This window comes from Lontra canadensis, unplaced genomic scaffold (genome assembly GCF_010015895.1).
Source record: "Lontra canadensis isolate GAN:19392208 unplaced genomic scaffold, GSC_riverotter_1.0 scaffold15, whole genome shotgun sequence".
Taxonomy (NCBI): Eukaryota; Metazoa; Chordata; class Mammalia; order Carnivora; family Mustelidae; genus Lontra; species Lontra canadensis.
This window is the reverse complement of record NW_022631009.1, coordinates 57573-74128: the sequence shown is the minus strand read 5'-3', so window position 1 is coordinate 74128 and position 16556 is coordinate 57573. Positions and strand designations below refer to the sequence as shown.

At 39.2% G+C, this 16556-nt stretch overlaps 1 protein-coding gene across 2 annotated transcripts in view; it reads right to left on the bottom strand.

Annotated features, from left to right (window-relative positions):
* The window catches only part of ATAD2 (ATPase family AAA domain containing 2), a 66322-nt gene extending 50376 nt beyond the window's left edge, over nucleotides 1-15946 (bottom strand). The window contains exons 1-3 of one of the 2 annotated variants that reach the window (XM_032858387.1): nucleotides 15398-15946; nucleotides 12630-12683; nucleotides 3636-3784 (exon numbers count right to left, since the gene is read on the bottom strand). In XM_032858387.1, coding sequence (XP_032714278.1) covers nucleotides 3636-3784; nucleotides 12630-12683; nucleotides 15398-15565 — 371 coding nt within the window. In that variant the 5' untranslated portion in view covers nucleotides 15566-15946. The remainder of the gene's footprint in view (nucleotides 1-3635; nucleotides 3785-12629; nucleotides 12684-15397) is intronic. The other variant, XM_032858388.1, reaches the window with a different exon arrangement.
* Between the last annotated feature and the right edge of the window lie 610 nt (nucleotides 15947-16556).

Sequence of the window (16556 nt, the reverse complement as noted above, 5' to 3'; positions counted from 1 at the left end):
ACAGCAAAAAGGGTCACCCTAATAAGCAGCAGGAAACTACATAAACCAAAATTCAACACTGAGGGCCAGTTTATCTAAGTCTTATACAAACAGAGCCTAATGTTATCACTATGTAAAATAACAGTCTTTGTAATAAAGATCTGAATACACAGATTATTTTTTAAAATAGAAGTTCTTCTCCACAGAAGACATATAAATAGCCAATAAGCACATGAAAAGATATCCAATGCTACTAACCATCAAGGAAATGTAAATCAACACCACAAAGATACTTTTACACTCACTAAAAATGGCTAGAGCCAAAGACTATGACAAGTGTTGATGAGGACTGGAGAAATTGGAACCCTCATTTGCTGCTAATGGGGATGGAAAATGGTACAGCTGCTTTAGCCAACTACTCAGCAGTTCCTCAATGTTAAAACAGTTGCCATTTGACCCAGCAATTCACTTCCAGGTATATACCTCCAATCAATCAAAACCCTATGTCCACACAAAATTTGAACACCAATGTTCAGAATATCATTCAAAACAGCCACAAAGTAGAAACAATCCAAATGTTCATCAATTAATGAGTGGATAAACAAAACATGATGTATTTATGCAATGGAATCTTACTCAGCAAAAAAAGAATGAAGTGCTGAGAGGTACTACAGTAAAATAAACCTTCAAAACATCATACTGAGGGAAAGAAGCCAGACACAAAAGGCCATGAATATGATTCCACTTACACAAAATGTCCAGAATAGGCAAATTCATAAAGACAGAAAGTAGATTAGTGGCTTCCAAGGGGCCAGTGGGGAGGAGGGAGATGGGGGTGGGAGATACAGGGTTTCTTTCCAGGGTGATGAAAATGTTGAGAAACTGGACAGCAGTGATGACAGCACAATACTGTGAATCTTACAGTATGTCAATTACATCTCCATTAAGTTGTTATTCAAAAACAATTTTAGAGGTGCCTGGTTGGATCAATTGGTTAAGCATCCAACTACTGATTTCAGTTCAGGTCATGATCTCAGGGGTTATGAGACTGAGCCCTGGGTCAGGCTCCTCACTGGATGTGAAGTCTGCTTAAGATCCTCTTTCTCCCCTTCCCTCTTCTCTTCCCTCTCTAATAAAAATAAAAATAAAAAAATTTTAAAAGACAGCAATTCAATATATTTTAAAAGGAATCAAATTCCAAAATACCAAGTCACTCATCTTTAAATCTAGATTGAAAAAGCACTTATTTTAACACTCCTCTAATAATAGCTTTTGAGCATAAAGGCCAGGACAATGTTTCATAAACTTGAGTAAGGTACAGAAACTTTTAAAAGTAAAGACTTTTAAGGACTTCCAACATTAAATTTTTAACATTCTTTTTTTTAAAAGATTGATTTACTTAAAAAAAAGTTGACTTATTTATTTGAGAGAGACAGTGCATGTGAGAGTGAGCAAGGGGAAGGGCAGAGGGAGAGAACCCTTAAGGAGACTCTCTGCTGATTGCAGAGCCTGACACTGTGCTTAGATGCCAGAACCCCAGATCCTGACCTGAGCTGAAATCAAGAGTCTGATGCTTAACCGAATGAGCCACCAGGTATCCCCCCACATTAAATTTTTTATGACTATATACAAGCCAAACTAAAGAGAAATTCATTTATATCTTATACAAATAAAACCAATAAAACCACTAACAAAAATATTAACATATGAGGTTTTGCCGAAATAAAATAGCCCTTTGTTGTGTGAATGGGGTACAGACACACTGTAACTGTGGTACAGTTTCTCTTGAGTTCTCATGATGTATGTTGTACATCATGTTTGTTGTGTATCATGACTCAATTCATCCACTTCTCTTTATTTCAAGTGCTCCAAAATCTCATCTGAACAGCATGTCATGACATCAAATCCATGGCTTCCTCTTCAAAGTATCACTTATGTATCAAGGTCAGACTCCATTTTTACCTCATGAACCTGCGCTAACTCAAGCAGTACTAGGTGGTGCCTACTTAGTTGTAAACACCAACGTAGGGCCTGAAATTTTGACTATTCTCTAGAAGGTAGCAATTTAGATGACCCAGAATGTTTATTTTTTCTTCAGATCATGAAATAAAGTTTAAAATTCTCACAGAGAATCCATGGCCCACTTTCCTGACCCCCAAAAGACTTCAAGTTTCAGAAATACAGGGTAGCTTAAATTGTATTTCACCAGTTCTGTAAATCGTACATTTCCCTCCATTTTTAACATCTCTGAAATTAGGATGTGTCTTAAAATTGATGGAATATCTTATTTTAACTTTCAGAGTTTTCTTCTTTTTTACTGTCTCATAAAACAATGAGTGTTTCAATTCTGCTATCTTGGATCCTGTGAAATACAGTAGTAAACACACCATAAATAATGGATGAAATGGGGGCACCTGGGTGGCTCACTGGGTTAAGCTTCTGCCTTTGGCTCAGGTCATGATCTCAGGGTCCTGGAATCAAGCCCCGCATCGGGCTCTCTGCTGAGCGGGGAGCCTGCCTCCCTCTCTCTCTCTGCCTGCCTCTCTGCCTACTTGTGATCTCTCTCTCTGTCAAGTAAAAAAAAAATTTTTAAATCTTAAAAAAAATAAAATAAATGGATGAAATGATGCAAATTTATATAACGAGAGACTATGTAAATAATACTAACAAAAAGCAAAAGGCACGATGTCACTTATCTGGAAAATGTTACACAAAATAATCAAGGTTTTAATTAAGAATAGGAGCACCCTACGGGTGCTCGGCTGGCTTGGACAGTGGAGCGTGTGACTCTTGATCTCAGAGTCATAAGCTTGAGTCCCACATTGGGTGTAGAAGATTATTTAATAAGTCTTTAAAAAAAAAAAGTAGGAGGGTTCCAGTCTTGTGAGTTACTATGAAAAATTTCTTTATGAGAAGAATTAATGTATAAAGCAATTATTTCATCAAAGAAATTTTATTCTAATTGGCACCCCTCACATTTATATCAGGCCCACCAAAGTGGGAGGAAAAGTGAAGGTTTTTAGCTAATTAGATTTAAATCTGTCCCAAACCAAACAAATCCAAGTTCCCTGGATTACCTAACTACCTAATTCACTGAAAATAATTTCTTGAATATTAAAGTGGAATTTAGGCCATCTAGCTCAGGGTTCTTGAGAAATGAAATTTACTTATGTATAAATCATCTAGTCCCCTTAGACGAGTTAAAAAAAAAAAAAGTTCCACTTCCTACGTGAAGACTGCTTTTAGAAGTGCACCAACACACAAATTCATAAATGACTCAGAACTGATGAAATACTTGATAGCAAATGATGAGAAAAATAACTACTATTTTAAGTAAAGACTTTGTATTAAGTATGAAGCAGAACCACATATCATAAGCAAGTTGAAATCACAAAGTCACAGATACTCAAGTAATTATCAAGCAACTTTGTCAGCTGTGCTCACACATATCGCAAATATCGTCTTTGAACAAGAATATAAAAATAGTATATATTAAAATTTTAACTCAGTAATATTCATCTGTGGCAATTTCATTTTAAAATACATTTTACAACCCTGGAATCTTGATGATGGGGCAAGAATACACTTAAAAATTAATGCAAATCCTAAATTATTTTAAAACTGTTTTGAAGTAGCATTCAACCATCTTGTTTTACCTTGTAAAATGCCTTCCATTAGCATGTTTCTCTGTTATTTCCAAATTCTTATCAAAACTAGAATCTGAAGAATTCTGGGCATTTTTTCTCAAAGATCTCAAAGCACGTGTCCGGTGGTAGGTCCCAACTTCTTTAACTGAAGACGCATCCTTCAAGAAAAATTAAGAAAGGGATCTAAGTTTTTCTTCAGTCAAAATCCCCAAGTTCATCTCCTTCTGAGAGTTTTCTTTGATTACAAGTTTGTAACAACAGCTTCTGGGGCAGCATCATTCTGCATCTCCCCAAGAAACTACAACCGTATTTAAACTAAATAATCATTTTTATGATAAACACGTATCGGCAATGTCTATGAAACGGCTAACAGAAGATTTATTGATGGCTTATAGTTCTGTTTCATAGCAAGCAGTCTAAAAAGGTTTTCCCCAACTGACAAAAAGTTGTAACGGCTCAGGACACTAAATATGCCTTTATTTTAAGGCTACAGAAATTAGAAAGATACACAAACCATTGCCTGCCATGCAACCCACTGGCAGCAACCTTCAACTAGACCAGCAGAATTGTTAATTTGGCCTTGGATGATAAAAAGGAGTTACGACCATCTATTTCAGTTTCATCCAGATGATGCAACATCTGAATTCAAAGACTGTTTATGTATGGTTCATCTGCTGTAAAAACCACAGTGCTCTATGTAACTTTATTATTGTTCAATAGACTAGAGTTTCTCTTAGTGACTACTTTATGAGCTACAGAGGTTCTGTCAGAAAGTATCCAAAAGTTCACACACATCTCTCTGAAATCATATAAAGGCTACTTTCTTTTTCTAAAGATTTATTTATTTATTTGTCAGAGACAGAGCATGAACAGGGGAAGCATCAGGCAGAGGAAGAAGCAGGTTCCCTGCTGAGCAAGGAGCCCAACGTGGGACTTGATTCCAGGACCCTGGGATCATGACCTGAGCCAAAGGCTGAATCAACCGACAGAGGCACCCAGGCAAGTGTCCCCATATAAATGTGACTTTCACATAAGAAGAGAAGATAAAAGTACCTAACAACACTGATTACATGCTGTACTACTCTGAAAATTGATAATTTTAGAAAAACAGGCAGTATTTTAAAAAACCTTCAATATTAGTATTACCACCCCCCCTTTAGGCTGGCTTTACATAGTCATTTCATTTTGTTTTGAGCAGAATATCTCACTGGTTCACAAGTAAAATAAGGATATTTAATCCACAAGGATTTGTGTTGATTAGACAGGTATTGGGGCACCTGGGTGGCTCAGTGGGTTAAGCCTCCGCCTTCGGCTCAGGTCATGATCTCAGGATCCTGGGATTGAGCCCCCCACATCGGGCTCTGCTCAGTAGGGAGCCTACTTCCCCCTCTCTCTGCCTGCTTCTCTGCCTACTTGTGATCTCTCTTTCTCTGTCAAATAAATAAAATCTTAAAAAAAAATTAAACAGGTATTTCATAAAATATTAATGATATGTATGGGTTTGTTACTTTTATCAGTGTACCTATATATAAAGATGTTTGAAAAAATATGTAAGGATGTTTTAAGTAGGTGTATTATTTTTAAAATGAACACCTACATCTTAGATGTAATATAACAAGACTTTCTAAGAAAAATTTTATGGGAATCTACTTCCAGATTCTTAACTTCTCTATGTACTTTTTCTTAAAACTGATCTGCCCGAGAAGGCATCTTCTTTCATTTACCTTTCTTCTCACTTTACAAAAGAAAGTCACCTCACTCACTCATTCTGAATCTTACTATGATGGACTGCCTCAAGGCTCTAAAAATCTTCCTAAAGCCAAACAATGAAAAACACTAGTGTTAGGTGTTAAGAAACTGAATGACAGAGATCTGCAACAAAGCCTTTCCTTTGTGAGGCAGTTTCTCATTCTCTGCTTTCAACAAAATTGAAAAGAGACCTAATCAAGCTAAAAGACCATAAAAAATAATTTTGGCAAGTGTTTTTGGTATATAAGCCAGAAAAACTGAGTGGCACTACTAAACTCCTTTCATTACTGCCTACTTATTTATATGAACAATGTTTCCCGGTGCTTACACTTATAAGAACAATGGAACTGATGCCAAACACTGGCTTCAGCAGTAGGATTCCTCCAAAGACATATGAACTAACTGCTGGGACTTCAATCACATGAAATCCCAACGAAATCTCACTTTCTGTTTCATCATTTTTAATCAAAGTAAGTATGCTTTTGTTGTTTGCATCAATTGAATATTATAAGCTGTATTTTCTTAGAGACTTGTGATCACAGAAAAGTATTAAAAAGTTTAAATTTTGTTTTACAAGTATGAAAGGATACTTAATAAATTAGTTTTAAGTATAAAAATATATCAAGATAAAATGCTGTGGCTTCCATGAATTAGAAATACAAATTAAAGGAGGAAAAAAAAGAATCAAGATAACATTTCTGATGGCTAAAGAAGCATGCTTATGTATTATGTTTTTAATGTTCCAAGACAGGTATCAGATAACTATGGTTTTCAAATTTCAGTAGATAAAAAGACTGGTATAATAGTTTCATTTTTTAATGTCAACACTAAACAATGACTGAAATGATCTCCTTTCTAACTATTTAAACCAATGGGAATCGGGAACACCTTAGATAGCAAAAGCATTTTAAAGGAAACTTTAAAAATGTACAAGAGAGGGGTGCCTGGGTGGCTCCAGTGGGTTAAAGCCTCCGCCTTCGGGTCAGGTCATGATCTCAGGGTCTTGGGATAGAGCCCCACATCGGGCTCTCCACTCAGTGGGGAGCCTGCTTCCCTCCCTGCCTCTCTGCCTACTTGTCATCTCTGTCAAATAAATAAATAAAAATCTTTAAAAAAAATGTACAAGGGAATACGGAGCTAAAAATTTAGACATTCTTAGAAGAAAACACGGGAAAACTTTCATTACATTGGATTTGGCAAAGATTTCTTAGATGTGATACTGAAAGCACAGATAAGAAAAAAATAGATAAGCTAGACTTCATCAAAATTACAAACTTCTGTGCCAAGGACACTATCTACAGAATGAAATGGAAACCCATGGACTAGAACATATTTACAAATCATGTATCTGACAAAGGATTGATATCCATAATATATAAAGAACTCCTATATTTAAACAGCAACAACAATAAAAAACAAAAAATAGGCAGAAGACTTGAATTTCCCCAAGAAATTCATTTCCCCAAGAATATACACAAATGGCCAATAAACACATGAAAAGATGCCCAACATAACCAGTCATAGACAAATACAAAATCAAACCCACAAATGAGATGTCACTTCACATTTGTTAGGATGCCTATTATTAAAAAGAGAAAATAAGTGTTGGCAAGGATGTGGAGAAACTGGAACCCTTGTACATTGCTGGTGGGAATGCAAAATAGTGCAGCCACTATGGAAAATGATATGACAATTCCTCAAAAATTTAAACACAGAATTACCACGTGATCCAGGAATCCTACTTCTAGGTATGCTCAAAACAAATGAGAGCAGACATTTGTGTACTCCTATTCATAGCAGCATTATTTGCAATGGCCAAAGGTAGATGCGATCTAAATGTTCATTGATAGATGAATGGATTAAAAAATTGTGGTACTTACAGTAAAATATTACTGAGCCTTAAAAAGGAAGTAAATGTTAACATACTGATACAATAAGTATGAACCTGAAGACATTATGCTAAGGAAATAAGTCAGTTACAAAAGGACAAATACTGTATGTTTCCTCTAGGGTCCAGGGTAGTCAAATTCATAAAGACAGAAAGAAAGGAGGAAGGAAGAATGGGAGTTATTAAATGGGTACAGAGTTTTAGTTTGGAACATAACAATTCTGGAGGTGGACAGCGATGACGGTTGCAGAATGAATGAGTGTACTTAATGCTACCGAACTGTACACTTAAAAATGGTTACAATGGCACATTTTATATTATCTACAATTATTATAATAAAAAAAAGAAAGTAAATGTCACTCTATTCCTGGGAATAATAAAAAAGGTTTGTTTCCATAGGCAAAAAGGGGGGTGCTAACTACTGGGAAAAAAGATTCCCTGAAAAACTTGGAAGATTTAATTTTATAAGTGGTATAAGAGAATCTTTGACTTACATAGTGAGTGGCTTCATTCATACTCTCCAAACAAGTACTAGGCATCAAGAAAGGCTTTCCTTAACAGCATAAAAAAACAAAACAGGCTCCTGGGGAATCACCTATATAGATGTACACACTGGGAAATTTTAAAATAATAACTTTCAAAAATATTTCTTAAAAAAGCAGTATAAAAATAAAAGCAAAACATGCCCATTATAATTGGGAAAAAAAGAAGAAAAGCACAAAGATGAAAATGTCACTCTTAACTCTAGCTACCCATGATCATCACTGTTAATCTTCTGGTACAGAAGAACTATTCTCTTCCTACGCAATCATATTCACATGACTTTTAAATTGGGATATTATTTATGTTTTGTAACTTTTTTCTAGTAATACAAAACATTTCCTCATGCCATCAAATATTATTCTAAAAATCTTTTTTAAATGAATGACTAGGAGTGTCTGGGTGACTCTGTTAAGTGGCTGACTCTTGTTTTAGGCTCAGGTCATGATCTCAGGGTTGTGGGATCAAACCCCGCTCCCAACTATGCACTCAGCAGGGAGTCTTCTGGGGACTCTCTCCCCCACTTTGCCCCTCACCCTGCTCATTCTCTCTCTCTCAAAATAAGGAAACAAATCTTAAAAAATAAAATAAAATGGATGACTAGTATTCCAGCTATTACATGAATCAATTTAACAAACTGCTTAATGTATATCTAAACTCTGCAATTTTTTTTGTGTTATAAATACCTCTAGATGAGCTATCCTGTACACATCTGATTTCCTTAGGAAAATAGCACAGTTATTAAACCAAAGTCACATTTTAATATGGCTTTTCCAAAATAATTCTCAAGAGGGAAGTTAAATATCAACCGGTGACAGTAATTAACACTGGATGACAGAAATGAGGACTTTCACTTTCTATTTTTAACATTTTCACAACTTGCATTACTAGAAAGAATTATCCTACGAAGTAAAAAGCAAAAAGAAAACATACCTAATCTGAAAACTAAAGCTGCAGCTGTAGTGTCCTCATTGTTTTTGCTAAAATCTACTTAAACACTGAGAGCACTGATAGTTCTTCCAAAGTGGAGTTTTAAAGGGGAAAAAATATATTTTATTAGCTTTTTAAGTCTCTTATAATCTTGCAGAATCAGTAAGTTAGTAGACAAGAAGCAACTACAGTAACAAAATCTTTTCCCCAAAGTAGACACAATTGTAGAATAGAAATATACTAAGTAATATGTTGTTTTCCCAAACAAGACCACACTTATCCAAGCTTTAATTCATAACAAAAAATATATGGGTTAGTTGGCTGAATCAATTCAAATATCAACCCAACAAATGAGGTATAAACATAATGTTTTAAATCACAGTTAAATAAGCATGCAGACATAGGGCTCCTTGGAAACTTCATCAGAATATTCTAACAGAGTATAGCTGTGATATCCCTCCTTAGCTTCATCTTTAAACATAGACATGGTCAAGTCTTTACCACGGATCCATTCCAAAAGCTCCTGCAATTTGATTTCTACCTCTACAGCTCTTACAACAGCCCCAAAACGATCACCCGAAAGTTAAATCCAATGGCCTCCGCTCTACCTCACTGATTTCTACGCAGCCGATCACTCCCTTCTTTAAATGCTTTGACCCTGTGGTTCATATGATACTCTCTTAAAAAAAATTCATCCTTTCCTCATCCTTAAAATAGAGCCATTACTTCAGATCTTCTTAAATATATTTGTGTTTTCTATTCACCTTTAAGAACTCAACTACCAGTTTTATGTAGGTGACTCCCAAAGATATATAGTCTTAACCTTTTAAAAATTTTTTTTAAAGATTTTATTTATTTGACAGACAGAGATCACAAGTAGGCAGGAGAGGCAGGTGTGTGTGGGGGCAACAGGTTCCCCGATGAGCAGAGAGTCCGATGCGGGGCTCAATCCCAGAACCCTGAGATCATGACCTGAGCTGAAGGCAGGGGCTTTAATCCACTGAGCCACCCAGGCACCCCTATTGCTCACCTATTTAGAAACAACACTGCCTTCCCTATTTGTATCTAAACTCTCTGACCCCTTGCAGTATTATTTAGCATTTTTTTCTGTTCCTTCTAGTATCACCTTAATTTAGCTTCTAGTTTTCTATTCTTTGGGCTATTGTGACAATAATCTATCAATTAAGAGCCCAAACTCTTAATGACAGACTGCCTTGGATTGATCCTTGGGATGTCACTTAGAACTGTACAATTTTGTCCAAGTTACATAAGGTCTCTGTGTCTTGACTTCCATATTTGCAATGGAGATAATAATAATAGTTACTTAATAAGGCAAATGTATGTGTGTATCTTAGGTACCATGCGTGGTACACAGAGACTACTATGTAACTGATAGCTATTAATATTATAATCTTTTAATTGGTCTTCCAAACTCCGTATTTGTTCACTATAATCCATCTTTTTTTTTTTTTTTAAAGATTTTATTTATTTGACAGAGAGATAGCGAGAGCACAAGTAGGCAGAGGACAGGCAGAGGGAGAGGTGGAAGCAGGCTCTCTACTGTGCAGGGAGCCCAATGCGGGTCTCGATTCCAGGACCCCGGGGAACACGACCTGACCCAAAGGCAGCCACTTAACTGACTGAGCCACCCAGGCACCCCTCAGTATAATCCATCTTGAACAGTATTTCATCAGATCCCTGTTCTAAAAGTTGTAACTTTTTTTTTTTTTAAGATTATTTATTTGACAGAGAGAGAGAGAGCAAGTGCGCGAGAGCGAGCGCGCGAGAGCGAGCACACTCACAAGCAGGGGGAGCAGGAGAGGGAGACACAGGCTCCCCACCAAGCAGGGAGCTTGATGCAGGGCTTGATCCCAGGACTCTGGGATCATGACCTGAGCCAAAGGCAGATGCCCAACCGACTGAGCCACCCAGGTGCCCCTAAAAATTGCAACTTCTAAGCATAGAATCAATGGCCAGTCTTTAATACAAACTGACAAAAATGGACTGCCTATCACTACATCAAACAAGTACATACTCTTGAATTCAGAGAGCCATGTCACTCAACTTCAGGATGCAACAGTCATAGCAACATGTCAAAATATTCCTATTTACGCTTTGTGATAATTCACTAAACTGTACACTTTTCATTTTTCTGTGTTGTGTAATATACCAAGTGGTTTTTTTTTAATTTTTAAAAAGATTTTATTTATATATTTGACAGAGAGAGAGATCACAAGTAGGCAGAGAGGCAGGCAGAGAGAGGGAGGAAGCAGGCTCCCCGCTGAGCAGAGAGCCCGCCGAGGGGCCCGATCCCACATCCCTGAGATCACGACCCCAGCCAAAGGCAGGCAGAGGCCCAACCCACTGAGCCACCCAGGCGCCCCTATATACCACGTTTTAAAGAATCTTCCATATGTTGTACATATGTGTCATTCATAGTACTTTTCAAACTTTTAAAATAGACAACTTAAAAACTTCTACATACCACAGCACATTTTATTTTACCGAACATACAGAATAAAAAATGTACGTAAATACAACCTAATAAAAAATGTACGTAAATGCAACCTAAAAGTAATGCACTACTATTCCTTATGTATCCCCTACTATTACATGAGAACCCTAAATTTAATATGAATCAAAGAACCTCAGACCCGTGAAAGCACAGACATAGGCAATGCCTAGTCTGACTATGGTAGAAAAAGAAACCACAGAAGGGGCGTCTGAATGGATGAAAATGCTAGATCTCATGATCCAATTAGGATGAAAATAAAAGTTTAAGAAAGAAAAAATTTTAAACAAAACTTCAGGGAAACCATACAAGTAAAGACGAAAAAAAACCCCAAAACAAGCAAATCCTTAAGCCCACCTGATTAAGATCATATTCAAACTATAAAGGTAGAAAAAGGTTAATAAACAGGTGATTATAAGTACCTTCAGAAATTGAATATAAGGTCACCTTCTGAACTGAGATAAAGGAAAATCCAAGTTAACAAATACGAATAAATTTAATCATCTTTAAAAGTAACTTAACCTAAAATTTGATCTGTCAATAGATAAGTAGCTTCGCAGATAAGAATACCTAAACACAATCAGGGTGATCAGGAGTTAAGTTTCTGAAATGCATGACTGATATAAAAAGCAAGCTGTAATTAACTCAAATGAATTGAATGTAAGACCCCAAATTAGAAAATATTCCAATCACAAAGGTATGTTTCATTTTTGGTATTGGTAGGCTTTGACAGCATGAATACATTATCGATCAGGGCTAACCATTTCTTTTGATCCAATCCCACGCTAAGTAACCCTTTAATTATAATTTGGTCTATGGAGAATTTATAAAAGATAGAAGTACTATGTCTCAAAAAGGTATAATCCCTAATGGAAATTCTAGCCTGGGGGTAAATAAATCCCTTTCACCCTACAAAATCCATCTGAGTGCTAACTGCTCAGCCACCACATACCATTGATATGGCAAGAATGGCAAACAGTCTCTGTATATTGATGTGTTAATTCTACTCTGCTAGACTAGCTCCTTTAGACCAAGGATAGTTAACAACAAATATTTATTATGCCTCTACTACACTCTAGGTTGTGTCCTAGGTCCTAGAAATATAATACTGAACAAAAGGTCAAACTCCAGAACTGTACAGTTACATTCTGACTTAGGGAGAGAGAAAATATTTTAAAAAGTAGGAAGTTAATAGAACATGTAAGAAGATGATAAGTAATAAGGAAACATAAAGCAGAGTAAAGAGGCATGTCAATGAGAGTGATCTGTAATTGTAAATAACATGGTTAGGGTAAGCACCACTGAAAAGGTAAAGTTTTAGCAAAACTTGAAAGAGACAGATTCCTAGGTTCTCCTAGGTAGATCCTGGAGCTCTATCACTTAATATAAAAGTAAATTCGCGCACGTTATTTAGGTCTCTGTGTCTTGGTTCTCTCACCTGCATAACAAAGATGATCATATCTATCTCACAAGGGTAGGAGGACTGAGTTCTTGGAAAATGTTAAGTACTATGACTTCTGAGACTTTTTTTTTTTTAATTAAAAATAAAAGGAGAGCCTAGGTGGCTTAGTTCTTAAGTGTCAGCCTTTGGCTCAAATCATAATCCCAGGGTCCTGGGATCCAGTCCTGCATTGGGCTCCCTATTCAGCAGGAAGCCTGTTTCTCCCTCTCCTGCTCCCCTTGCTTGTGTTCCCTCTCTCGCTGTCTCTCTCTCTCTCTGTCAAATAAATAAATAAAATCTTTAAAAAAAATTAAAAATGTAGAAGGTAAATTAGGAACGAATCATGCAGATATTCAGGAGAAGAGTATTCTCAACACAGGGGAGAACAAGTACAAAGGCCCTGGTATTCAAGAAGCAGCTAGACCAATACAACGGGAATAGACTAGGTTTTGCAAAAGGCAAAAATGGAAGAGGATGTCATCATGAAGAGAAAGGGGTGTAGGGCTACTCCCAAACTTTTCAACTTTCACTCTTAGAGATTTTTGAGCAGAGGAACGATCAACTTTCTAACTTTTATAAAGATCACTCTGGGGGCGCCTGGGTGGCTCAGTGGGTTAAAGCCTCTGCCTTTGGCTCAGGTCCTGGTCTCAGGGTCCTGGGATCGAGCCCAGCATCGGTCTGTCCTGCTCGGCTGGGAGCCAGCTCCCCCTGCACCCGCCCCGCGTCTCTACCTACATGTGATCTCTGTCAGTCAAATAAATAAATAATTTTTTAAAATCTTAAAAAAAAAAAAAAATCACTCTGTAAGCTATACTGAGAACTGACAGTTGTGGAAGGCGATCATTATATACAAGGGTGGAAAACCAGGAAGCCAGTCAAAAATCCCTTTTAAGAACCTAGGGAAGAGATAATGGCTTGGACCAACATGGCAACAACAGAGGATCTGAGAAGTGGTCAGATTCCATATATACTTTGAAAGTAGAACCAAAAGAATTTGTTAATATGAAATGAGAGCTGGGTCAGGACAAATCTCAGGTTTTTGGCCCGAAGAACTAGAAAGATGGGCTTGGGCATTCAAATTAACAGTGGTCTTAGTTGCTGACAATGACTGAGTCCTAACTATATGTCAACTGTTCAGGTAATCTCCTTACATGCATGATCACATTTACTCCTCACTAGAAATGTTGTATCACCTTTTTTTATCAAGTGGAGATTATTGGTAAGCTGAGATTCAAAACAGTTGTTTTAAGCGTCTATATTACTTACTGCTCAATACATCATTACAGTTATAGGATCTAGCACTGTACAGAAGATAATATTCAATAAATATTTATTGAAATAATCAGATTTTCTGAACACACATTAGTAAGTCAAGGGACCCCAGTACATGCAGAAGTGTCTGGCCTCCTCAGATCTCAATCTCAACATGTGATCGAGAAATGACCCTGAAAGTCAGGAAAAAATTTTTTTTTTCAATTCAGCATGACAACTGCAGAGATGAAACATACTTTTCCACTCCCTTCAGGAGAGGAGCAACCAGTACAGCTTGTCTTCAGAGGATACTGACAACTAATTTCATATAGTGATCACTCTCTTAACTATGTTTTGTAGTGCTCTCTCTCCCTTGGCCTCTCATTCTGACTTGCCACTTCCTAACCCTCTCTCCGGTCCTGTTTTTCTCAGCCCTTTGCCTACCCTCCCTCAAAGAGAACTAGACTACTTCCTGCTGCCTTAACTTTTCTAGTGCTGCTTCCTCAACTTCTCCAGCCTTTTGTTAACGGGGTCTCCTCCACCTGCGTCTCTTTGAGCAGCTGCCACAGGGAGGTGGAGGGACGGACTCTCCCTCCAGGCCTTACCTCTGCAATCAAAGGTCCAATCTGTACTGCAGACCTAGAAAGAGAAGCAACTCTTTCAAGACTTCACTGCTCCACCCCCTTGGAAACATCCCCTATAGACATTGTTTATAACTGCAGCATGATATAATAGAGAAAGGTTTTGGAGGCAGAGGATCTAAGTTCCAATTTTAGATCTACCCGTCACTAGCTACTTTGAGTCCATTTTTTCGCCTGTAACATAGATATCATAACTATCCATTCTTATGGAGCTGTTTAACGAGGCTTAAGTGAAGAAGCTGTACGTGAAATGTTGGTCTCCATCGCTCCACATTATGCAACCTGGTACTATTCACGGCTATCTTATATCCGAACCTCTCTGGATCGCAAATGAAGATCAGGAAACCTCAATTACAATCTTTCTAATCCCGTGGCCCCTAAAACATCTATCCTGCATCCGGCAGGGGAGTCAGTAAACGTGTGCTGCGCTTAACAGATGCGAACCTAGGGCAAGGGCCCGGGCGCTAGGTTAGGGAGGTGTGTGAGATGGGGGTGGGGCAGCCCCACAAACCAAGATTCCGGAGGGCTTCGGTTTCCTCTTGCGTGAAATGAGGTAGTGACGAACTGCCTAGCCCTGTTCGGACTGCCCGATCTCTTGCCCTGACCCACACCCCTTGGGGCTCCGATGTTCGGAAGCCTTCCATTTTACTTGTCCTCGACAACACTCCTCCCAGCCCCCTCCCCCCACCAACTGCCACCCGGACCGCGCCGCCCACCCCCAGGCCCCACCCGGCCAACCGGCCGCAGGCAGTCCTACAGGCCCTGCCCGAGGGGCCCGCCCCAGGCCGGTACTCGGGCCCGCCCCAGGCCGGTACTCACGCCCGCGGCGGCCGCGGTGACCGCGGACTGTTCAGCGGCTCGGGCCGAACGGAGCCGCCTCCGACCGATCTGCTCCAGGCTGAGGAACTCGTTGGACAGGTCCAGAGGGTCCGTGGCCGAAGAGGCGGAGTGGCTGTGCAGCTCCAGGCTGCTGCGGAGGACCACCATCTTCCCTGTCTCCTCGCCCGGCGTCCTCGGCGGGAGAAGGATTCCAGTCTGACCGGCAGCCGCTCAGGCTCTTCCGCGCTCCGAATTCTGGCGCCACTAGCTCCGCGCCAGCGGCCGCAGCGCGCGCACCCGGAATCCCTCCGCCGCCTGTCCCGCCCACGCCGCGTCCCTGCAACGGCCGGCTCGAAACTTTTCGCCCTTCTGCCGGGCGAAGGACTTCGGGTTGAAGTTGAGGAGGGCCTGCACCGACAGTGACCAGGACCTGAGCGGACAGTGGCGGGAGAACGCTGACTTCTTTTTCTTATATAGTTCCGGCTCGCTGAACTCGGCGGAGGGAGATGACGGGTAGCTGAGAGAGGTCCCGTTTGGAATTTTGGCGCGTGGCTGTCGGGGGGTGGGGGGGGGCGGGGAGGCTCCTGCCTGCTCTGATTGGCTAGCGAGGGCTTGGCGGCCCCGCCCAGCCCCGCCCTCCACCTAACGTCAGCTTCCCGCCACGCAGGTTTCAAAAGCAAAATGCTGAGTCTTTGACTGTAGCGGCATAAAGCACTGGGCGTTAGGCAGGTTTTGACAGAGATCCTTAAGAACTTTTTACGGATAGCTTAACTCAAACAATTTACCTATCAAAAGAAAACAGAAAGAGACCTGAAAATGACCCTGCAGAATACTGTAGTTAAGGGCGCAGGTTCTGTACCCATCAATGCCCTATCCGTGTGTATGATCTTGAGCAAATTACTCGCCTTTCCCCGTCTTAATTTCCTCAGCTGTAAATTAACTGTAATAATAGTAATAATAATCCGAATACCAACGATTCTAAGATATAATACCTTAGAACCGTGTCTGCACCTAGTAAGAGCTCAGTAAATGTTTGCTACTGTTAAAGAATTACAGAAAACAGCTTCTCTAAGATACAGCAGTTACTCGACTACTTTGAAATAGACAGCATGCTGAATGATCAGAATGTGAGAGGAGTTCTCCTGAAACTGAAATAAGT